Raw genomic sequence first — 26126 nt, forward strand, 5'->3', positions numbered from 1 at the left:
AATAGAAAGGAGTGTATTGAGTTAGAAGGGCCTGTCGACTAATTGAGAAACAAAGGGTAACACAGTTACTTTCCTGAGTGATGTTAATCAAGGTATGTGTGCATGTGTGTTTTTGTGTATGTATTTGTATTTTGACTTTTCAAAGAAAATGTCAAACTCTGTGATAAACAGTTTTAAATAACAGTTCCATGAATTAGAAGGGGTCTTGTTTCAAGAGAAGGGCACAGGAGTCACCAATATAAACATTGCTTAAAAATTTTTCCCTTTGTTAATTGTTTTTGAGATAGGGTCTCACTGAAGCTCAAGCTGACCTGGAATTCACTATGTTGTCACAGGCTGGCCTTGAACTCACAGCAGTCCTCCTACCTCTGCCTCCTGAGTGCTGGGATTAAAAGTGTGTGCTGCCATACCAGGCTCCTTTGTTAAATTTCTGACCTCTGTGGCAAGATATGTCTTAGTCAGTAGCTGTGTAGCATTAATACAAGTAATCCTCCATTGAAAATGAACTTTTAATCTAAAATTTAAGACCTAAAAGAAAATAATCCACAAATGCTGAAAGTAAGCAGTCTTGACAATAGTAAGATAGACCTCAAAAATTCAGATAGTGTATTATTAAATGAAAAACCATATGTGCAAATGTGCTTTGGGCAGGACTACTACCATCTTCTCCCTCTGTTGTCTGCCCAGCTGGCTTCACCTGTGTCCCTTTGGACCCTTAAGTGAATGTTGGAACTAAAGAGCATATCCATCTTCCTGAGGCACATTTGGTCCAACCGCCTTCTTTGTCTTTAGTGGCCACATTGTTAGGACCCTTGATATTGTTCTCTTTGAAAGAACTGTAAAATCTCAGCTGGGTCCTGGCTGCTTTCTTTGAGGAAAGCAGCCAGTAGAGCCTGGCATGGTGCATCAAGCTCTCTGCTGTCTGCTTAAGTAGGAGGGTCAGGATCATGCATTCTACCACAGGGGATTAGGGAGAATGGCTGAGCTTCCATGAAGAGATATAGTAGGTTCCCCAAAGGGGCTTCACCTCACCAGATCCCTAGCTCAATCCCTCTGGAGCCCATGCCAGCACCTGTGAGAAAAGCCTTCCCAGGCACAGATTAAGGGTCCAGTTTCAGTTTCCGCACTCTGCAGCTGACTATCAGAGACGTCCCAGACCTTCTCTATCCAGTCATTCTATGAGAAACCACATTTGCTGGGAGGTGTTGCTCTGTGGGAGCTCATGTTTACCTAGCATATGTGAGGTTGTAAGTTTGATGCCCAGACTGCCAAAACCAACTAGCATTATATACTAATGGTATTTCCTGAGCATGCATTTTCTTCTTGGTCCACTGCACAGCGACAGTGTTACCTGTGAGCAGAGGCGTGGACTCTTCCCACAAGCTCCTTACAGTTTCATTCTCTACCTAATCTGAAGCTTGACAGTTTTCAAGGCCAGTTATATTCTTTCGAGAAGTTCCAGTTATGTAAACAGTATCTTTGTTGTTAGTGAATGCTCTTGTTACTGAGTAAAACATTCTATCAAGGCTAAAACATCATAAATATTAAATAAATTAAAGATAGGATATATTTAAAGAAATTAAGGACATAGCTATGTTATCACTTAAAAACCCATAATAGCTAGACATTGAAAAGGGAGTATTTAGGAGAAATGAAAAATGGTCACTGAAGTTAAAATCCTTACTGGGTTATATGTAAAAGGTAGTTGAGGAACTGGGAGATAGATTTGAGGAAATTATAATTAATGATAGAGAAAACATAAAACAATGAAAGGTAGGATCCTTATGTTCATTAGTGATTTGAAAATATCCACTTGAGAATAAGAAGTGGCAATGCTTGAATGGATATTAGATTAAAATATTCCAGAATTACTAGAAAGCATTTACTTATATATCAGGTAGTAAACTGTCTTGAGCAGAATAAACAAAAATGTACATCCCTGACTAGGCGTATGCTGGACAAAACAGGTTAAACTTAAACAATTTGTAAAGCCCTCAGAACTAACACCTGGAGGCCTCCCAATAAGCACAGGTTGAACTAATGGCTCGCTTCTCATTTGTAAGGATAGATGCCAGGAGATAATGGAAGCACATTTTAAGTGTTCATAAAATAATTCTTGGGCTGGAAAGATGGCTCAGTGAGTGAGAGTGTTGGCCACAAGCATGAAGACCTGGGAAAGCTTGAGTTGATTCCCTAGGACCTGTGCAAACAGCTGGGTGTGGTCACGCATTCCCAGTAATCCCAGTCCTGTGGGAAACGGAGACTAGAGTGTCACTGGGGCTCAGGAACATTGCAGCTGTGTGTTCAGAGACTGCATTGAGGGAAGAGGAGGGTGAGCCACAGAGGAGGGACACCTCTTGTTATCTCTGCCACCTACACGTACATCTGTGCATACTTGTTCATATTCCACACATGGGTACTGCACGTGCAAAAGCAACCTCCAACCTAGAGGTGCATATCCAGTTTAAGTCAAATGAAGACATAGTTGCTTAAATTAGATCATGAAATAACAATTATATGAGTCATTCATAATAAACTAAATTGAATTTAGCAGTGAGCCATAATAGATAGTGGTGAACAAATAATATTATAAATAACTGATACACTATACAAAAACAATAACAATAATTGCAGTAATTAACTAAAGGGGCATTTACAAAATAGTATACCAATGTGTACAAATACTGTGTAAGATTGAATTGTTCAGTGAGTGATATGATCCTGCTGACTAGTCATATTAGAACTCTTGATTAGCAGAACTTTAAATGAAGTCTGTTGATCTTACAATTTAAGAATTTCAAGAAAAGGAAGATTTATTATAGATGTAAGTGGTGTGTGTTTACCACATAACACAGATTGTCACATGGGTTGAAGATGAACCCAACTTGTTAATGTGAATATCAGAAACAGCTAAAATAGTCTGGAAAGGTTAGTTTGTAAAAGGATGGGGAAGGAGTTAACAGGCAGAGGCAGTTTATATTAATATGACATAATAGATTTTTGAGACAGGGTCTCATGCATTCTAGGTTGACCTCAAATGTGCTGTGTAGCTGAGGGTGACTTTGAGTTTCTGATTCTCGTGCCTCCATCTTCTGGAAGTTGGGGTTACAGGCTCATGTCACTGTGCCTGGTTTGTTGTGCAGTGCTGGGTTTCAAGCCAGGCCTTCGTGCTCTCTACCAACTGAGCTTCACTCCTGGCAATTTTTTTCTGGGCATAGAAAATCTTTATTCAGTAAATTTGTCAAGCCTAAACTGAAAGAATTATGAATGGAAACATTTACAATTTAGTGGGTCATTTATTTATTTAGGAGAGAATTTATGGCTTAAAACACAACATTGAGCAGACCATGATATATTATGTATATAGTTAACATTTATGTTCATAGGATTTAAAGAGAAACCTTACAAACAAAAATAAGACCACCAAATAGCCTTTTTTAAAAATGTGAGAAAACCTTCCAGATCATTTTTCACATATTTCTAATGTTTAATGTGCATAAAATGGGAGGATGAGTAAAACAGTAATAGCATACTCTATAGTAATATACTAAACAGTAGCTAAGAATGAGTGAAGTAGGGCCCGGAAGAAGACTTGATGTTTAAAGCCCAATGGCCCAGGTTCAGTTCTCAAGCTGCCCATGTAAGCTGGATGCAAAAATTGGCATAGGTGTCTGCTGTTTGTTTGCAGAGGCAGGATGCCTTGGTGTGAGTGTGCATGTACACACACACACACACACACACACACACACACACGCACACGGAACTTTACAAACATCAAGGCAGTAAATCCAAATCTATGTTAAGTAAAGAACATGAGTTTAAGGATATGTATGCTATTTATTCTCTGGAATATCCTTAATCCCAAATAGTGACTTCATTTCAGCTTCTAGATGATCAATATCTCTTAGCAACACATTTTTTCTTGGTGCACGTGTGTGTGTCTCTGTGTGTGTGTATTTGCATGCACATGTATGGGTGTAGAGACTAGAGGCTGATGTTGGATGTCCTCCTCAATTGCTCTCCACCTCCTCAGTGGCTCAGGGCCCCCTGGCCCGGTCACGTGCAGGCCTGGTGCAGGTCACCAGAGTTGCTGTGAGTTTATGAATGCGATGGCCTTCTCACGTCTGGACAGCAGAGTCCCATGGCTGTCCTCCAGCTCTTACATTCTTTCTATCCCCACTTCCACAAGGTTCCCTGAATACTCGTCAGTCACTTATTTTCATTATTTGACCACTTGAGAGTCTACATTGACTGCCTGCTACTGCCAGAAAGAGGGTGGGGGTGGGGGAGGAAAGACAGACAGACTGAAAGAGGAAAGAAAGAAGAGAAAGAAAATAAATCCTTTTCTAACCAGGGCCGAGAGCAGAACTAACTTGGGGGTTAGGGCAATACACCCTAAAGAGAAGCAGTAGTAGCAGCTCCTCTAGTATATACTGTCTCCCCAGCTTCGGGCGTTTGGCTTTGTTTTCAGTACCAGACCCAAATTCCCTCCTGAGCGAGCCTGAACTCCAGAGGGCAATTGGTTACCCTCATACCACTATTGTACCAGAAGGCACATCTTCCCTGGTTGGTCCAACTTGAGATGGCAGATTCCCTACTGGGTGATACTGTTGATATTTTTTCTGTCAGCAACCTACTTAGTTATACATATCAGCCAAGAAGGAAGCTGGGGACATGGCTCAGCAGTTAAGGGTACTTGCTTGCAAAGCTTGCCAACCCAGATTCAATTCCTCAGTACCCACAAAAGTCACACATGTGTCTGGAGTTGGTTTGTGATAGCAAGAGGCCTGGTGTGCGCGTATTTACTCTTCCTCTCTCTCTGTCTCTCTCTGCCTCAAATAGATAAATAAAAATATTTTTTAAAAAGGAAGATTCAGTCTCTATTTTATCTTAATTTCTCTCTGCACTGCAAACAACATTGTTTTTTTTTTTTTTAATAGTTGCAAAGGAGGGAGGGAGGAGTGTAGTTAGGGGGACAAAGAAAAGAGACTGAACATGTCAGGGCTTCTGGCTGCTGCAAATGAACTTCAGATGCACGGACCACATAGTACATCTGGCTTTATATGGGTACTGGGAAATCGAACCTGGGTCATTAGGCTTTTCAGGCAAATGCCTTAACTGCTGAGCAATCATCTCTCCAGCCCCTGGTTTCGTTTCCTTTCCTTTCCTTCCTTCCTTATTTCCTCCCCCCCCTCTTTCTCCCCCCCCCCTTCTCTCTTTCTTATTGTTTTGCAGAGGGGAAATGGGTGGGCCAGAGCATCCTGCCACTGCAGATGATCTCCAGACCCATGTATCATCATATAGGTACTGGGGACCTGAACTTGGGCCATCAGGGTTTGCAAATGAGTGCCTTTTAACTGCTGAGCCATCTCACCAGCCCCAAGTGTGGTTTCTTTAGCAGTGAAGTCTTACCATTCAGGGCTGGTGGCCATGTAAGAGCCATGGCAATAGCTTGTATTGGGGGGGGGAGGGGCTGGGGACTTTGGGACTTATTTTAACAACAACTCACAAGGAAGTATTTCATATCTGACACTGATTATTGTTTGATAGCCCATGGCAACATTGTATTATCAGTGTAGGATATCTCTGTTCATTCTAATAGATATATAGTAGGTTTTCTTAGGGCTTTTTCATGTGTCTCCCCCATTTTCTCACCTCAACCATCCATGTGCCCACATCCTTTTTTAAAAAACAGGTAATTACAATTTTTATTTATTTATTTGAGAGAGGATGAGTGAATGAATGAATATTGGTGTGGCAGGGCCTCTAGCCACTGCAAATGAGCTCCCAGTAACCCCTTTCAAATTGTTTTCATATTATTTTTGTTATACTATATTATCCACTTAAGGCCTCCCACCCCCTGTTCCTTTTCAAATGTTTTTATTTATTTATTTATTTATTTATTTGAGGGGGTGGAAGGAGGGAGGGAGGGAGGGAGAAAACGGGCATGTCAGGGCCTCTTGCCACTGCAAATGAACTCCAGACACATATGCTACTTTGTGCATTTGGACTTTCGTTGGTAGCAAGTGCGTTTAACCCCACTAAGTCATCTCTGTAGCCTCCCTTCCCCTGCTAGTTTATAAATTTCTGGTCTGTGCAGAAACTCTAAGTTGAACTCACAGGTTTGGATATGACTGCATGGATATCTAGGCTCTGCATTTGACAGACAGCATACACCATATTTTTTTAATTTTTATTTATTTATTTATTTGAGAGAGACAGACACAGAGAGAAAGACAGATAGAGGGAGAGAGAGAGAATGGGCGTGCCAGGGCTTCCAGCCTCTGCAGACGAACTCCAGACGCGTGCGCCCCCTAGTGCATCTGGCTAACGTGGGACCTGGGGAACCGAGCCTCGAACTGGGGTCCTTAGGCTTCACAGGCAAGCGCTTAACCGCTAAGCCATCTCTCCAGCCCACCATTTTCTTTTTGAGCCTGAGTTACCTATCATATTTTGCTACAAATTTCATTTTTACCTTACAGCTAAATAAAATCCCATGTTGTGTATGTATAACATTTTCATTATCCAGTCACAGTTAATGGACATGTAGGCCACTTTCACTTCCTTGCTGTTGTGAATAGAGCAGCAGTGAACGTGGGTGTGTAAATACCTCTGTAGCAGGTGGGAGTGCTCTTGGGCATAACCCTAAGAATGGCATATAGCTGGCATGTAAGGGAGTTCAGTTTCCATTGTTTTTGAGGAGTTTCCATAGGTGCTGTACCAATTTAACCTTTTTTTTTTTTTTCCTGAGGTCGGGTCTCACTCTAGCTCAGGCTGGCCTGGAATTCACTATGTCTCACTATGAGTCTCCTACTCACTGAGACCCTCCTACCTCTGCCTCCTGAGTGCTGGGCCAATGTAAACTTCTTATAGTAGTGAGAAAGGTTCTCTTTTTCCTTAAGATCTTGCCAGTGTTTTTAAAATTTCTTTTGTTTTATTTTTAATATGTATGTATTTATTAGAGACAGGGCGGGTGAGTGAGAATGGGAGAGCGAGGGCCTGCAGCCTCTGCAGACAGACTCCAGACACGTGCGCCGCCATGTGAACCTGGGGAATTGAGCCTGGATCCTTAGGCTTCACAGGCAAGCGCCTTAACCACTAAGCCATCTTTCTAGCCCCTCAGCATTTGTTTCCTTGATGATGACATTCTAATTGGGATGAGATGGAATATCAAAGTTGTTTTAGTTAGCATTTCCCTGATAGCTAAGGAGCACGTTCTAAGTTTTTTTTTTTTTTTAATTTTTTTGTTCATTTTTATTTATTTAGTTGAGAGAGACAGAGGGAGAAAGGCAGAGAGAGAGAGGGAGGGAGAGAGAGAGAGAATGGGCATGCTAGGGCCTCCAGCCACTGCACACAAACTCCAGATGCGTGCGCCCCTTCCGCATCTGGCTAATGTGGGTCCTGGGGAATCGAGCCTTGAACCGGGGTCCTTAGGCTTCACAGGCAAGTACTTAACCACTAAGCCATCTCTCACTTTCTAAATATTTATTAGCCATTTGTGTTTTTGTTTTTTTGAGAAATCTCTGTTCAGTTCCATGGCCCATTCTTTGGTTATGTTTCTTTTTTCCCTTGGTGTTTAGTTTTTTAGATGTTCTTTGTATATTCTAGATGTTAATCCTTCATTACATGTATAGCTGGCAAAGATTTTCTTTGCTTCTGTAGGCTGCTTCTGCACTCACTTGACTGTTTCCTTTCCCGTATAGAACTTTTTAGTTTCATGAGACCTCATGTTGAATGGTTGCCTGTTTTCTGGACAACGAGAGCCTATTCTGATAGATCTTCTGTATGCTTAAATCTTGAAGTATACTCCCTGCTTTTTCTTTCAGATGTTTTAGAGTTTCAGGTCTTAACTTGATGGCCTTGATTCATTTGGAGTTGATTTTTTTTATACAGGGTGAGAGATGAAAGATCTAGAAGTAAACTGTTTCCCAGCTCCCTTTGTTAAAGATGCTGTCTTCAGTGTGTAATTTGGGGCGTTGTCATAAAAAATAAGGTGGCTGTAGTTACATGGATCCTCTGTTCTGTTCCATTGATCTCCATATCTGTTTTTGTGCCAGAAACATGCTATTTTTATTACCATGGCTCTTATATAATTTGTAATCAGTTATGTTGATACCTCAAGCAATATTCCTTTTTTTTTGTTTTTGTTTTTGTTTTTGTTTTTTGAGGTAGGGTCTCACTGTAGCCCAGGCTGACCTGGAATTCACTATGTAGTCTCAGGGTGGCCTTGAGCACACTACGATCCTCCTATCTCTGCCTCCCGAGTGCTGGGATTAAAGGCGTGTGCCACCACGCCCAGCTTCAAGCAATATTCTTAATGCTCAGGATATTTCTGGCTATCTGAGGTCTTTAGTGCTTCTCTGTGAATATCAAGCTTTTTGTCTATTTCTCTTTGGAATGATACTGGAATTTTATTTGGGATTGCATTGAATTTGTAGGTGCTTTTGGTAGGACAGCCATTTTGCAATATTTATTTTTCCAATCCATGAGCATGGAAGGACTTTTAATCTTCCAGTGTCTTAAGGTTTTCATTATGGAGGTGTTTTAGTTCTTTTTTTTTTTAATTTAGAGGTTTTTCCATTTCCTTTAACTGTTTTGAGGCTTTTGTGATTAGGAATTTTTTCTCTGGCTTAATTTTCCAATATGTTTGTTATGGAATATAAGAAGGCTACTGACTTCTGTTTTTTGTTTGTTTTGTTTTTCAAGGTAGCCTCTTAGTCTAGCCCAAGCTGACTTATGTAGTCACTGACTATGTAGTCACAGTCTGCCCTCAAATTCATGGTGATCTGCCTACCTTTGCCTCCCAAGTGTTGGGATCCTGCCACTTTGCTGAAAGTGTTTTTATAAGCTTTATTTTTGATGTTGTTTTTTATTAGTATCTGACTATAGCACAGGCCAACTTCTAAATCATTCTGTGGTACCAGGCTGGCCTCGAACTCATAGTGATCTTCTTACCTTTGCCTCCTGAGTGCTGGGATTAAAGGTATGTGTCACCATGCCTACCCAGTTGTAGAATGTTTTTAGTGGTTGAGTATTTTAGGGTATCTTATGTGTAGAATCATATCATCTATAAATAAGGATACTTTGTTTTTCCTGTTTGTATCCCTTTTATTTCTTCATTTTGCCTATTGCTTTAGCTGACTTTATGCACTGTATTGAATTGGAATGGGGAAATTAGACAGCCTTGTCTTCTTCCTGATCTTAATAGGAATGCTTCCACATTTTTCTCCATTAAGTGTGGTGTTAGCCATAGCTTTGGATTATGTAGCTTTTATTATTTTATTTTGAGATATGTTACTTCTATCCCTAGGTCCTGTAGAAAGGATGTTGGATTTTGATAAAGACTTTCTGCAACTTTTGAGATGATCATGTGATTTTTGTCCTGGACTCAGTTACCTGATTAATTTTATTTATTGGAATGGTGAAGTGTCTGCATCTTGTTTATGGTGAATTTTTTTTTAACGTGAGAGAGAGAGGAAGGAGAGAGAGAATTGGCATGCCAGGGCCTCCAACCACTGCAGTGGAACTCCAGTGTGTGCGCCGTGTGACCTTGGGCGCTTGTGTCGCTTTGTGCCTGTGGCTTATGTTGAACCTGGAGAGTCGAATGTGAGTCCTTATGCTTCACAGGCAAACACCCTCAGCCATCTCTCCAGCCTGCGAAACGAACTTTTCGATGCACTTTTCAAGTCAGCTCTGTTTTTGCATGTTGTTCAAGGAGACGGGGCTATAGATTTTTCCATTGTTGAGAAACAAAAATTTTTTTTGCATCCCCTTCATTGTTTTTGCTTTGTTACTTATTGCTTTTGTTGTTGTTTCTTTTTTAAGGTAGGGTCTCACTCTGGCTCAGGATGACCTGGAATTCACTTTATAGTCTCAGGGTGGGCTTGAATGTTTGGCGATCCTTGCTAGGATTAAAGACGTGTGCCACCACACCTGACTTTTTTTTTTTTTTTTAAGTCTTCATGCTGTGGTGTCCTTCAGTAAATTTCTTTCTCTACAACTTTCCTGTAGAGTTCCTTTTTCCGCTGAGAGCTCCAGTTGCTATCTCTACTACAACCCAATTGATCTTTGGTGTTTGCTGCTTTTGCAACGAGCATGTAACATCTGCCTGCAGTTTTAGTCAGCTGAACTGATCGGAATTTGAAATGAGATTTTGAATAACTTAAGATCTCCTCCTTTTAGCTGTAAACAGTATTTACCGTTTCTTTGTGGTTAATCTGTTATGAATGAGATGTGTGGAGACTATATTTATTTTTGCTTGAAAGAGTCCTATGATCCAGTAGGCCAGATTGTCCTAAGAAAAGTGATTTTTTTTTTCCTCCTCCTCTTCTTCTTCTTCTTTTTTTTTTTTTTTGAGGTAGGGTCTAACTCTAGACCAGGCTGACCTGGAATTCACTATGTAGTCTCAGGTGGCCTCGAACTCATGGCGATCCTCCTACTTCTGCCTCTCGAGTGCTGAGATTGAAGGTGTATGCCACCACACCTGGCTCTTTTTTCTTTTTATTAAGTATTAAACATAGATCTGTCACTCACTTATTCTGTAGTAGCTTTAGAAATACAAATATTTTGCTTTTCATAGTTGGAGATAGAAAGCTGTGGTGTAGCTTCAGTGACAGAGCTCTATAGGCCTAGTAAACGTGAGGGTCTGAGTTTGATCCCACCACTGCAAAATATAAACAAAAACAAAAAAACAACAACAACCAAGAACGTGGGCTGGAGAGGTGGCTTAGTGGTTAAGACACTTGCCTGCCAAGCCAAAAGACCTAGGTTTGATTCCAGATGCACAGGTGGCACATGCACCTTGAGTTTGTTTGCATAGACTGAAGGCCCTAGTGCACCCATTCTTTCTCTTTCTCCCTCTCCCTCCCCCAGTCTCTCTCTCTCTCTCTCAAATAAATAAAGTATACTAAATAAGAAACAACAACCAGGGCTGGTGGGATGACTTAGTGGTTAATGCCTTTGCCTGCAAAGCAAAGGACGCAGGTTTGATTCCCCAGGATCCACGTTAGCCAGATGCACAAGGGGATGCATACGTCTGAAGTTCATTTGCAGTGGCTGGAAGCCCTGGCGTGCCCATTCTGCCTCTGCCCCTCTGTCTTTCCCTCCCTCTTTCTCCGTCAAATAAATAAATAAATAAAAATAAAATATTTTAAAAAACAACCAAAAATGTATAGCTCTATATACATTTATATAATACAGATGTTGTTTATGTTTTTCAGAATTTAAATAAGCAAGCATATGATTTGGCCAAGGCTTTACTGAAGAGGACAGCACAAGCTATTGAACCATATATTACTAATGTAAGTGTTAAAATTGGTTTCTAGAAAGAATATGCTAAAAATTTAAAGCCTCTTATATGAAAATTTTCAGCAAATACTACACAATTTTTACTCTTTTTTTCTTGTTGTTGTTGTTAAACCAGTAAGTAATGTATTTTATTTTTCTCTTTTCTTTTTTCTGAGGTAGGATCTTAATTTGGTCCAGGCTGACCTGAAACTCACTTTATAGTCTCAGGGTGGCCTCAAACTCTTGGTGATCCTCCTACCTCTACCTCCAAGTGCTGGGATTAAAGGCGTGTGCCACCACGCCCAGCTTTGTCTTTTCTTGATATTATTTTATATTATTTTCTGGTAAGCTAATGCTCATCTTGTTCGCTTCTTTCCAGTTTCCTGGAAGCTTTGACAGCTTTCATTTTGGTCCACAGGAGAGAGAACTGTATCTTTCTGATGTTAGAGATAAAGTTAAAGGCAAATAGATTAAAAAAAAAAAATTTAGAACTTTCTATTATTCAGAGAAGTTGCTTACACATTTTTATATAAGAAAAAGAAATGAACTGATACCAAAATCTAGAACCTGAAAGGGAGTGTGACTGGCAGCTACAGTGTGGTTAGAGTTGCTTATGCATTGCGTCCCCCAGAGAGATGCCCTGTAGCAGTCCTGTTTCTGAGTTAGGGGACATTTGCAATGAATAGTAACCCTTTTAAATGGTACCTCAGCTTGGGTTGCTTATGGTGACCATTTTAGATTTAATTTTAGAAGCAATAGTTTTTAGCCATTTGGTTCACTGATATAAGCTTATAGTCTGTTTTGTTTTCTCTCTATGACTATTGGGTTTTATCACTGCAGGTGGCACCATTTGTATCCTATTGTAGGTGAATGATGCCTTGAGAAACACACGTAGAATACAGTATTCATGGCAGCCTATGACACTGTTTAAAGCTGCTTGTCTTTCTGCCTGCCTCTGCTTTCACTCATCATTAAATAAGTAAAGGATGTAAGTCTACCTGACTGAGAAACAGGATACTGTCTTTTCTAAATTTGTATTTAAGTCTTCTGAAATTTATTGGACTTTTTTTTTGTAGTTTATGAAAACTTCAAGTCAGGATTTGAAAGATACCTTGAAAAGATAGACTGTGAGAAGTAGCATTCATTATAAAACAGTCGTTTGCTAAGTACCTGCTTTTGTTTTTGTCCCATGGTTTCAAAGGATTCTAAGCATGTGATGATTTAGACAAATACAGTTTATTTTCAATGACATTATTTTGAAGGGTGACCTTTCAGAACCTGTGTAATTAAATTCTGTAACCCATCTTAATAGCCCTAGGGTTGGCAGGGAACTTCGTATTGTTCAATATTAATTAGTTGAATTGAGTTTTTTATTTTTGGCTTATTGTATAGACCAGGACTTAAGCATTCTGACTACTCCTTGCTTCAAGTGTTTCTAAATGAAGATTGCCATGGCCCAGTAGAGCTACTAAGTGAGCTCCTCCTGCTGGACATTTATTTAAGCTGGTACTGCCTAACCAATGTGTTTTTGGGGGAACACTATTTTGATACGTTTTTCTGGCATAACAATAAGGAAAAGGTAAAACAAAACAAAACAAAACAAAAATCCCACAACAGTAGTAACAACAAAAGAACAATAAAAACAACACTGTACCATGCTGATATCTCTTTTAAGATTGAGGAAAGTAGATATTTGCTTGGTGTAATTAAATAGAGAAGAGTGAATGATAACTTTTAGAACTGAATGATTTAGGTTCATTATACTATTGTTATAATTTGGGGCTATGTTTGAAAATGCAGTGAAACATAAGGAACAAAAGAAAGACCCAAGGAATACTTTGAGAAATCCCAGATAAATCAGTATAAAACCTTTTTCCTGTTACTAATATTTTCTCCGCCTGTCTTCCTGTCTGTGTCTGTGGACACAGATGATGTCCCTTTACCCTCATAGTCTTGCTGTGCTCTAGCCTTTGAGGTGGCAGAGGACAGGGGACGTGCACAATGATTGTAGCACACTTTTGGCTACAAGGTATGTCTAATAGTGTGTCAATTATTTTCTTATGTCTTCCTTTCTTCTTTTCCCTTTCTTTGATGGTGAGTAAAGAAGTCATTGGCAATTGTTTCCCCCCACTAAATCCCTTGTAAGCCATCTTACTTTGCTGTTTCAATTCTTGTGTTTTTTTTAAAATAATTTTCTAAAGAGAGAGTGAGAAATAGATGGGGAAGGAAGAACTGATTTGTCAGGGCCTCCAGCCACTGTACTTGAACTCCAGATGCCACCTTGTGAGCGTGTGCAACCTTGTGCATCTGGCTTATGTGGGATCTGGAGAGTTGAAAATGGGTCCATAGGCGTTGCAGGCAAGCACCTTGGCTGCTAAGTCATCTCTCTAGCCCTCAGTTCTTTATAATTACATGTAACATCACTTTCTAATGAACTTACTTTTCTTATAGAATAAAAGTAATGCAGTAGTAGAAGTCAATGTTATTTCTTTTTTACTTACTAGATGAAGTAGCCATTGCTAATTTATCTTCCTAGGACCGTATTAGCAAATCAAAGTAAGGTATAAGATAATAATAATCCTACACTCTTTTAAAAAATATTTTAGGGCTGGAGAGATGGCTTAACAGTTAAGGTACTTGTCTACAAAGCCAAAGGACCCAGGTTTGATTCCCATGTAAGGCAGATGCACAAGGTGGTGCATGTGTCTGGGGTTTGTTTACAGTGGCTGAAGGCCCTGGCACACTCATTCTCTCTCTATCTGCCTTTTGTATTTCTCAAATAAATAAATAATTTAAAAAATATTTTATTTATTTGCAAGCAGAGAGAGAAAGAGAATGGGTATTATAGGGCCTTTGGCCACTGCAAAGAAATTCCCAATGTATGTGCCACTTTGTGCATTTGGCTTTACATGGGCACTGGGAGATTGAACCCATAGTGGCAGGCTTTGCAAACAAGGGCCTTTATTGTGGTGTCATCTCTCCGGCCCTCCACCATTTTTTAAAATTAGATATTTTTTATTTAACTAATTAATTTATTTTTGTTTTTCAAGGTGGGGTCTCACTCTGGTCCAGGCTGACCTGGAATTCACTACGTAGTCTCAGGGTGACCTCAAAGTCACAGCGATCCTCCTACCTCTGCCTCCCTAGTGCTGGGATTAAAGGCATACACCACCATGCCTGGCTTTATTTTTTGCAAGCAAAGAGAGAATGGGCACCTCTAGCCACTGCAGATGAACTCTAGATGCATGTGCCACTTTGTGTATGTGGCTCCATGTGGGTGCTAGGGAATCAAACCCAGGTTGTTAGGCTTTGCAGGCAAGTGCCTTAATTGCTGAGCCATCGCTTCAGCACACCCGCCATTTAACAACTTGTTTTTACTGTTGTATGTATTAGCACATTCAAATTTGTTCTTTATAAATAATGATTTAGGCATATAGAAAGACTGTAAATGAGCGTTATAATAGAGTTTTGTTTGTTTTTATATTGAAATCAGTTATCATTATATTACTCAGGCTGACTAGAAATTACTTGGCTTAAGTAGTTTTGCCGCAGCCTCCTGAGTAGTTGAGAGTACAGACATGTGTCACAGTGCCCTGTGGTTAATATTTTCAAATAGAATTAATTATGACATGGCAATCTAAGAAATAGTAAAATACATACTTTTTTTTAAAGGCAAAACCAGAGTATCAAAAAGAAAACATACATAGTAACAATTCAGAAAAGTTCTACATGGATCACATTTTAGTGATACTTACTATTTTCAGATCTTTTTATTTACAAATTTTAGGATACAGATAAAATTATTTTGTTTTGATGAAAAAGTATTTGAAGGACTGAGGAGATGGCTAAGGGATTAAAGGCGCTAGCTTAAAAGTGTGTCAGGTCCTTGTTGCTATAGGTAAAATTTGTTTAGTGTTTAATCTCAGTGATTTTTGGTTTTTGCCTTTATACATCGAGGTTAATGCTTGGAACAGTGGTAGAAAACATGTTCTTTAATATGAAAGTACTTTTATAATTAAATTTAGCCATGTAAATGTAAGGTAGAATTCATTGTTGACTTCTTTCATTAGGAGACAAGTATTTCTAAAATTTTTATATTTATAGAAAGTAACTTCTTTACCCATTTTCAAATAAATTTTTGTTAATGATTTTTGGAAGTAAATAATCAAATCTATATGTAACTCCATTGAATTTTTTCCAGTGAATTTTTAATTAGAATGGAGGGCTTGGGTTGTTTCATATTTGGATTAGAATGGCTATTTCATATTTATTCATTTTAGGAACTCTGCTAAAACTTTGTTATGCTGTGGAGAATAATAACAGGCTGGTCACTGTCCCTCTGAAGACCATAACTTTCTTTTCTCTTTACCATTTTTCTCTTCTCTGTTCTAATTGTTGTTGTTATTTTTAAAGTTTAGAGAGACCTTATTAAATTAAGGGAAGGAAGTATAGAGAGCTCTTGCTATATGGAAGGAGGCAAGGGGTTAAAGCCCCCTAATTATTTTTAGTATACAAAATAATGATTTTCATCATGACATTATAATATTATAACACATACACCATTGTATGTTCAAATCCCACCTCACTCCACTCCCCAGTCCCTCTTCTTCCTGCACTCTATTCCTCCCCCAAATACCTTTTGTGTTGTATATGAGTGTGTGCATTTATATAGTTAAATCTGAATTCCACATATGAGAGAAAATGTGCTGTATTTCTAGATTAAACACATATATGATCTAAAGCTAGACGAGGGACTATAAGGATACAGGAAGAAGTCTATAGGGATTACAGGGAAATTGGGAGGGTACTGGTTAGGGAAAATATGGGCTGACCTAGAATTCACTAAGTCTCAGGCTGGCCTTGAACTCACAGCGATTTCCCTACTTCTCTGTGCCTCCTGAATGCTAGGCTTAAAAGGCATGAGCCACCACATCTGGCTGAGTGTGTATTTTTGATGGAATTAGTACATGAAGAATAATATTTGCCACCATTTTTTTTTTTTACTCTAGTTCAGGCTGACCTGGAATTCACTGTGTACGCTCAGGGTGGCCTTCCGCTCTAGGTGATCCTCCTACCTCTGCTTACTGAGTGCTGGGATTAGTGTGTGCCACCACGCCTGGCTTGCTCCCTTTTTCCAAGGAAGTATTTTTAAACTGGTAGAAGGTAGTGATGAATTGACCACTGTGGTGGCCAGAGTAAGAAAAGATTATTGTTCTTTATTAAGAAAAGTTAGATTGAGGGATTTTATTCTGCTGTTTTTTTTTTTTAAATAAAAACAGGGTAAAATTGGAGAGTGGAAACTAAAAAAGACACTAAATTAAAAAAAAAATTTTTTGTTTATTTTTATTTATTTATTTGATAGTGATGGAGAAAGAGGCAGATAGGGAGAGAAGAGAGAGAATGGGCGTGCCAGGGCCTCTAGCCACTGCAAACGAACTCCAGACGCGTGCGCCCCTTGTGCATCTGGCTAACATGGGTGCTGGGGAATTGAGCCTCGAACCGGGATCCTTAGGCTTCACAGGCAAGCGCTTAACCGCTAAGCCATCTCTCCAGCCCCAGACACTAAATTTTTAACCTGAACAAGAATTTAACTTCTTGACATTTTATTTTTTTCCACAGAATTGATGGTTAGGAAACCAATAGGGGAAATGGCTCTGTGGGCCTGACTTGGATCCCCACCACCCAATGTCCAAGCCTGGGTATGGCTGTGCATGCCTGTAGCCCCAGAGCAGAGAATAGCTAGTTCTCACAGATCATGGCGTCTAGCTGTAAAACAGAGAGCTCCAAGTTCCGTGAGAGACCTTTCTCAAGAAACAAAGGGAGAAGAGTGATAGAGGTGTCCTGTTCATGTATATGCAAAGGGGCTTGTGTATCTGTATACACACATGCATATACCACACAGGCACACAGAAACTAATGAATAAAGGAAGGAATAAAATTTGTTCTCCTTTTCTGGGCTAGATATCTCTCCTGAATCATAGAGCTAAAAGTCTTCACTTAATAACAAATCAAGAACATAGAAAGATACATAAAATATTTGAATCTGTCCTTTGAACATGGATGGCAAAACCCAGTCAAGCCAAGTTACGTGTTTGATGGTCAAGACAAATGAACAGGGCAGTTTGTATGGTGTACAGTATGCTTAGCTCTCTATCTGTGAAGATATTGGCAGCTGTGATTTTTGTTTTGAGTTAATTTTATATATTTTTGGAAGAGTTTTAGAAAGAAAGCAACTTGGTTATTATGCCCATATCTGCCTATTTCAGTAGTTATATGCTGATTGATCTGACTGAAACTTGCTGCCTTTATTTTAGTATTCTTTTAACTGAGTTTTGATTGGTATTGCAAACTTTGTACACATGTATACATCCTTCATCATGTTAAAGGAGCAAAGCCTTCAAAAGAGGTTGTTTTATGGTAAAAACACAGAGTGATAGCCTTCCTCTGACCTTGGACAGTGCTTCCTTACCGTTAGGGTGGCGCTCTGTGCTGCTCTAAAAACAGTTTTGGGGCTGGAGAGATGGCTTAGCGGCTAAGCGCTTGCCTGTGAAGCCTAAGGACCCCGGTTCGAGGCTCGGTTCCCCAGGTCCCACGTTAGCCAGATGCACAAGGGGGCGCACGCGTCTGGAGTTCCTTTGCAGAGGCTGGAAGCCCTGGCGCGCCCATTCTCTCTCTCTCTCTCTCCCTCTATCTGTCTTTCTCTCTGTGTCTGTCGCTTTCAAATAAATAAAAATTTTAAAAAAATCTGATTAGTTTAAAAACAGTTTTGAAGACAACCCAGAAATAATGTCTTAGAAGCAGTTGAAGTAATTTTTGATATTTTATTTTCCATGTATGTATTTATTAGAAAGTGGTGTGTGTGTGTGTGGGGGGGGGTAATGAATGGGAATGTCAAGGCCTGTAGCCACTGCAAAATGACTCCAGACGTATGCACCACCATGTGCGTCTGGCTTACATGGGTTCTGGGGAATTGAACCTGGGTCCTTAGGCTTTGCAGGAAAGTGCTGTATTTCCAGTCCTAATTGAAATATTTTTAAACCCAATTAAGTTGGCACCAAGATATGATTGACCTCATTTTGTAGGCATAAGAAAGCTTTGTTTTAGATCCTGTAGTCTCCCATACACTAAAATAAACAAGATGTGATTGCTTGTTTATGGAATTTATCTAGTGAGGTGATTAAGTCATTGTAGGTTATTCAGAGAAATGGAATTATTAGAAGTGTAGAAAGTAATGTGTTTGTGAGGAGACTGCCTAGAATTGGTTTATTCTGTTATGAAGTCTGACAGTCCCCCATAATGTGCTGTCTGCAAATTGGAGAACTAAAGAAACTGATGTTTAGCTCTGAGTCCAAGTCCAAAGGCTGGAGAACCCAGATTAGGGCTTCTGGTGCAAGTCTTGGCATATAAAGGCTGGAGAACCTACAGTTCTGACGTTGAAGGGCAGGAAAAGGAAGGTGCTTTAGTGCAGAGGGGAGAAAGTAAATTTCTTTGCCCACATTGAGGCCAATGTTTCCCACTAAGCCCATGGATTTATAGTCTTCCAGTCCAGGGATTAAACAGATATTTTATTTATTTTTTTATGAATGAGAGAATGAGAGAATGGTTGTGCCAGGGCCTCTAGCCACTGCAAACGAACTCCAGATGCATGCGCCCCCTCCCTTGTGCATCTGGCTTACATGGGTACTGGGGAGTCAAACCTGGGTCTGTAGGCCTAACTGTGAAGTCATCTCTCCAGCCCCCGGGGATATTTTTATTCCATCAGGTTGACAACAAAAGTATCACAGACCAAATATGGTATCATAGTGTAACAAAATGTACTTTGTAAGGTAAGGGCATTTATTGATGTATTAATTGATGAATCAGTACAAATTACTTACATCATTATGAGCAAGATGATTTAAAAAATGTATAGACTTGCCAGGGCCTCCAGCCACTGCAAATGAGCTGCAGATACATGTGCTAATTTGTGTATCTGGCTTATGTGGATCCTGGGGAATCAAGCCTTGAACTGAGGTCTTTAAGCTTCACAGTCAAGCACCTTAACCGCTAAGTCATTTCTCTGACCCATGCAAGATGATTTTCATGTTTTATGATATCACCTGTAGTGAGTTCTCACATTGTATTTTGATTACCTGGATTCACTTTGTATAAAATAATAATGAATTTAAATGAATAATAAGAGTTTAGAAAATTTATTTATAATGTTTTTATTAATGACAGGTTTTCTTCTCAAAAGTTTTTTAATCAGGTCCTGATGCTTGGGAAAACATCAATCAGTGACTTGTCAGAACATGTCTTTGACTTAATTTTGGAACTCTACAATATTGATAGTCATTTGCTGCTCTCTGTTTTACCCCAGCTTGAGTTTAAATTAAAGGTAACTAATATAAAAATAATATAATTGTGTCAACTAGATTAGCAGAAAACATTATTTGTGGTATCAGTTCTTTTGTCATTTTAATTGAATGTAAGAGATGAGGGGGGAATGTTATCATTTTAGTGTCTTTTCGGCTTTTCTGTGTATTTCCAGTGCTTGGTGTGAGGCCTAGGAGTAGTACTTCCCTCGTAAAGGATTAGCAGGACACCATTTTACTACACGGGTTTGCTAGGTCATTTGTGAGATATGAGTTTATATTTCCAAAGCACAAAGCATTACCATGACCTCTTGATTAGCACATAAAAATATCTTAGAATTCATAATCCATACTGTAGTTTGTTTTATAGTGAAAAATCTGAGATTTTTTTTATATTCTCCCCTTTCTTTTTAAAAGAATATTTATTTTCAAGCAGAGAGAGGCAGAGGCAGAGTGGATGGATGGATGGAGAGAATGGGTGCGTCAGGGCCTCTAGCCACTGCACACAGGCTACATATGCATTTGACACTTTGTGCATCTGGCTTTATGTGGGTACTGGGGAATTGAACCCAGATTGTTAGGCTTTGCAAGCAAGTGCCTTAACTGCTAAGCCATCTCTCCAGCCCTGAAATCTTTTGGTAGCATGTTTCTATTACCTTGGTATTAAATTATTCAGTAATTCTGAAAAATTGGGGAATATAGTTTTCTCTTTCAATTCATTATGGTAAATTAAATAAAATACATTATAATTATAAATATTTACAATATTTTAGTATATCACTCAGAAAAGTTGTTAACATGATTTCTGTGTGTGTGTGTGTGTGTAAAATTTAGTGAGAATTTAATGTAATTTACCATTTGGGGTCCTAGAAGGGCTCTGTGATTTAGACAGTATGGGAAATCAGCACAGATCATGTTCTGCAGCTCTACCTCGTAGTTTGAAAGGTGCTTGTGCTTTGTTTCAGAGCAATGATAATGAGGAACGCCTCCAAGTTGTTAAACTATTGGCAAAAATGTTTGGGGCAAAGGATTCAGAGTTGGCTTCTCAGAACAAACCACTCTGGCAGTGCTACTTGGGCAGGTACATGACTGTGATTTTCTGTTTGAAAGTAATACGTGTTTATATGTGTGTGCTGTTTATGAAACCATGCTGCATTTTCTGAAATCTTAAAAACAAAAGTCAGAGCTTATATTGAGCATCTGGACGCTGAGGAATGGCCGTGTTAAACATTTGCATTAGGCTGCCACTTTATTTTGTCTTCAGTGATGGGTTTATCTTGTGATGGTTTTTTTTTTCCAAGGTGGCACATTCTAAAAGCTATTTCATAACTTTACAACCACAAGATTAAAATGTATTGCTTCAAGGCCAGGTGGTGTTGTGGCACATGCCTTTTTTAATCCCAGCACTTGGGAGGTAGAGGTAGGAGGATTGCTGTGAGTCCAATGTTAGCCTGAGTGAATTCCAGGTGAGCCCGGGCTGTGAAGTAAGACCCTACTCCAAAAAAAAAAAATTTAATTATTTCCAACTGAAGATAACTCTGAAAATGTAAGCCCCCCCCCTTCAAAAAAACCTCTTGTACTTAATTAGATTATTTGGAGATAAGAAAGAATAAAGATGTTAACAAAATAAATGAGTAAATGACTAGTTTTCTCTCCCTTTCTGCCCCTCCTTCCTCTTCTACCTTCTTCCACCCTCTCCTATTCCCTCCTCTTGATCCCCTCCCTCTGCTCCTTTCTGAGGGTCTCTGTTCTGCTGCCTAAGCCTGTCGAGTGCAGGGGTTATAGGCGTGCACTGTGTACTGCCAAAGCCCAGCTTCTGTGTTTCTCAAAGGAAGTGAGCTGGGTTTCTTACATACTTTAGCGGTCCACAGAACTCCTCAAATTGGTTGTAAATATTCAGTGTGTCATTTTTTTATGGCAAAGGTTCATTTCATTACTTCTTCTAAAGAAACCCTTGACCTTGAAAATAGTAAAAACACCACAGATCCTCTGGCTGAAATCTACTTTGACCCAGATAAAGGAAATTTTTATTCACTGGGTTTGCTCTCATAACCAAGAAAGCAGTTAAGTCATTAACAAACAAATAGGATTTAAAACTAAATCTATTTTGTTTGTATGTTGAAGATAGTTTCACTGGTATTACTACTTTTCTTCTTGGTCCTACCCCTTACCCCTCAGTAGGGTCTCACTCTAACCCAGGTTGACCTGAAACTCACTCTGGTTGTCCCAGGCTGAGCTCAAACTCATAACAATCCCCCATCTTTGCCTCACAAGTGCCGGGCTTAAAGGTGTGGATGACCACGCCTGGCTTCTTTCTCGTTTGATTACTATCAGTGATTATAATAAATCTCATCTTTGGTATAGCTTTTCTAATTTGGTAAGGATATGTGTCTTTATACTTACTTCTATTTCCAATCTGATACCTTATTTTCCTCAATGATGATATTAAATTAGGAAGATAGACTAATTTATTAGTTCATTACTAATTTTGAATTTGATTTCAAGACTTTTCTGGAGATAATTTTGAATGTGATTTTAAGACTTTTTCTGGAGAGTATTTTATTAGTTTAAGTTATGCAATTCAATCCCATTTTTTATTTTAAAGATACCCTTTTGATAAAGAATTATGTATCACTGAATGATAGAAACATTTTGAAAAATGCATCATTTGGTGATTATATTGTTGTACAAATGCCAGAGAGTAAACTTAACACAAAATAAGATGGCCATAGTATCACTAATGGATTGAATCAAAATGAACCATTGTTGTAGATATCATCCGACACTGAACTGTTATGAGGTACATAGCTGTGTAGATACTGGTTTGTTTTTAAATAAAGACTTGAATTAGCGTGGGTATATAGGTTTCTGGTGGAAAAAATCCCAGTTGAAACATGTCAACTTTCTATTAGATTGTTACTTTTCTTTCTAATGGCATAAACTCACATAGTATTAAATGTTAATTGATGGAAGATTTTGGGTCCAGGGGAAGATTAAATTTTGTAAAGATGAAAGAGATCCCATTCCTGTGTACCCCAACTTTTGGGTCCTTCTCTGAGTTAGCAAAGAATTGAGGACACAGACTCCAAGAAGGGTGAGTTATGATTTATGAGGGTTATTTTGGGGAGAATGAGGATCCAGAAGGAAGGCTAGCAGGGAAGCTCAAGCCAAAAAGAGACTGCCCCTTCCCAGCCCAGCTTGGAAAGGGAAGGAGACGTGGAGAAAACCCCTTTCACATCCCTGGGGAAGAAGCCCTGGAGAAGGTACTGACTTGTGGCAAAAGCAGAAAGACCTTCTCTTAGGGAGAAGGGGCAGAGAGGGTTAAGAGACAGTAAAGGACTTGGAGCATAGCAGAGACCATATGTGGAAAAGCAGGAAAGCATCCAGAAGACAGCAGGTGCACATGGAAAGCAAACCATGAGAGCCCCCATGCCACAAGGACCCCTTGCGTGAGAGCTCAGAGGTCAGGACATGCTAAAGGCTGAGAAATTAAAGATCAAACGTGTGACCAAGCAAGAAGGCACCAGAAACACGGCAGGGAGTGCTCTCCAAAAAGAAGCCATGCTGGAAGAGGGAGGCTCACCAAAACAGGGACCCCAGAGTCAGGGTCCAGGAGAATGAAGAGATGGCCAAGAGAGCTTTTACACATGATTAGGCAGGAAAGCACCCACAGCAAAGCCTGTGAGAAAAACATGCAGGGAAGTGCCCAGGTAAGAAGAGACCCTCCCCTTCCCAGCTTGGCTTACCAAGGGGTCTCGGAAGCAAAGATCAAGGAGAGTGGAGCGTTACACACGTGCCAGGCCCATCTATGGATGGTTTCAGTTACTTTCTGTTGCCGGGTCAAACACCTGACTAGAAGCAGCTTATGGGAGGAAAAAGTTTATTTTAGGCTTACAGAATTAAAGGGAAATACCATCAGTGGAGGAAGAAGTTGGCTCACTTCAGCATCCACAGCAGTGGGAGAAAAACCAACACCAGCACCAGCCAGGAAACACGAACACTCAGGGACGAAGCTGCTCTGAACGCTCCTAGGGCTTAAGAGACCTGCCCCAGTGATGTCACTTGGGACTGAGGAGGAAGCTTAGCCTTGTACTCAAAGATCCCTTAGCCTTGGGAGACATGCACTTGCATTCAAACCACGGCATGGATTAAACATCCAATTAAGATGGGCCTTATCATCAGACCAGGTGTGTAAGCAAGAGATCTGACTGACTGGTAGACTCAAGAGGGCGACCCAGAGCCTGGCATGGTGGCGCATGCCTTTAATCGCAGCACTCGGGAGGCAGAGGTAGGAGGATTGCTATGAGTTTGAGGCCAGTCTGAGACTACATAGTGAATTGCAGGTCGGCCTGGGCTAGAGCGAGACCCTACCTCAAAAAACAAAAAACAACAAACAAACAATAAAAACGACTCCGGAGGGGCCAGTTCACCCAGCTGTGCTAAGTGTGAAGAAGCAGGAGGCTGCTGGGGAGTGGCGCTTGCAGCCGCCTGGTTCACACACAAGTGCTGCCCTGCCAAGGCAGCAGAGTGACGTCCATGTTCTCCTGCAGCGCTGTCTGTGGCTGACTGCCTTAAAAAAGTTATCTTGTGCTGGGTATGGAACCAGTGGTCAATACTAGCCTAGCATGTTGAAGGCCCTTGGTTTTACTCCTAGCACCACAAATCTAATAACTAAAACAACAAAAGCCTTCCAAGAAATTGAACAACAGCAAACAGACAAACAAAAACTCCATTAAATTTAAGGAGGGTGTGTGTGTGTGGGGTTGTGTGTGTGTGTATGTGGGTTTTTTGAGGTAGGGTCTCGCTCTAGCCTAGGCTGATCTAGAAGTCACTATGTACTCTCAAACTCACGGCAATCCTTCTGCCTCTGCCTCCTGAGCTCTTGGATTGAAGGTGTGCACCATCACACCTGGGTCTAAAGTATTTTTAAAATATTTATAATTTATTTATAAAATATTTGTATAAATATTTATTTGTAATGCTTACTCGAAATACTAATGTGTGTAGGGTTGAATAGTTTACTGGAGAAATGTTAAAGTGTGTAGGGTCGAATGCCTGAAGACTTTTTTTCTTCTTTATATAAATGATGAATTTTCTTATAGTATTGAGTAATATACTTAGAAGGCTTTTGATTTTAGAGTTAAGGCATACAAATTTGCTGAATGGAAAACTACTTTAATGTGGAAATGTAAGCAGTTTCTAGAACATAACTATTTTGTACTCTGAGATGAGGCAGCACACATAGATGTGAACATCAGTGACTGAGAGTGTGCGGTACCACTGACGGAGGAGCGCAGTGCTGTCTATGAAGCAGTTGTGCTGAGAAAGTTGAGTCCCACCGTGATCAAGACTCCAGCCCTCCCTATCACTTTGCAAGGTGCAGGAGTGCAGGGAGCCTCTTAATTGACAGTCGAATAATAAAATTAGGAAAAATGCAAATAGTTGTAAAGCATTATTTGCATGCATATCCATATGCACCCCATACCCCCTACACACCAGTGCCAACAGGTTACAAGACAATGGAGAATGTAAGGGAGACTTAAGAAGCATATCGACCAGAGTTGTAACTTACAAGATATGTCAACTTTAGATACAATATAAAATTTCACTTTTCTATTAGTGGAAATGTAATAATGATAGTATTTAACTGGACAGGAGTAACTGGTTTTTTTTTTTTTTTACAATTTAGGATCATGTGATATAAACCAATATAGGATTTAGTATGAGATTTGGAATTAATAAATATACTGCATTTAAGTAAAAAGTACTTTATGAAAAGTTTTCCCTCAGACATGGTATAAGACGTATATTAATTTCTCTGAACTATATGTATATACACACAAGTACTTAGGAACAGCTGTATTTGAAAGTACAATATTTATGGGAAAAATTTTTTGCATTCCACTTCTTGCATTCAGCCAAATGTGTATTTAAACATGCCCCACAACAGTTCATATTAATGGAGATTGCTTTTACTTGCACACAATTAAAATAGTCTGGCTTCACTTTGGATGTTGATACAAATGGTTTCTTCTTTAACAAGATGAATGTGGATTAAACTTATATGTGTTTTGTTGCTTTAAAGGTCATCCTTTTATATATCTTATCAGGTTTAATGACATTCATGTACCAATCCGCCTGGAATGTGTGAAATTTGCTAGCCATTGTCTCATGAACCATCCTGATTTAGCAAAGGATTTAACAGGTATTATATATACTTCATAGCAAATATTGCTAGTGTTCTTTAGTGAAAAAGTAATTAGTTTTATAAGCAATATCTTTTCTTAGAGGTGGTTATGAGAGATGTTATATTGTTTTATTCATTATCATGGAACTTACTCGGTAGCTAGAATTCTGACAGCATAGTTCTTGTGTGTAGACTAGAAGTGTTTATAAGGAAAATGTCAGCTGGGGGTGGTGTTGCACGCCTTTAATCCTAGCACATTAAAGTTTAAATACTTACTCATCTTTCACAGTTTCAGGTAT

The 26126-nt window shown here is 39.6% G+C and overlaps 1 protein-coding gene across 5 annotated transcripts in view; it reads left to right on the forward strand.

The window, feature by feature from the left end:
- Pds5b (PDS5 cohesin associated factor B) overlaps positions 1–26126 on the forward strand; it is a 188690-nt gene that overhangs the window by 73033 nt on the left and 89531 nt on the right. For all 5 annotated transcript variants that reach the window (XM_045154102.1, XM_045154103.1, XM_045154106.1 and 2 more), the window contains exons 7-10: positions 11220–11300; positions 19523–19663; positions 20606–20721; positions 25751–25845. In XM_045154102.1, coding sequence (XP_045010037.1) covers positions 11220–11300; positions 19523–19663; positions 20606–20721; positions 25751–25845 — 433 coding nt within the window. The remainder of the gene's footprint in view (positions 1–11219; positions 11301–19522; positions 19664–20605; positions 20722–25750; positions 25846–26126) is intronic.

Source organism: Jaculus jaculus, chromosome 7, assembly GCF_020740685.1.
Source record: "Jaculus jaculus isolate mJacJac1 chromosome 7, mJacJac1.mat.Y.cur, whole genome shotgun sequence".
Lineage (NCBI taxonomy): Eukaryota > Metazoa > Chordata > Mammalia > Rodentia > Dipodidae > Jaculus > Jaculus jaculus.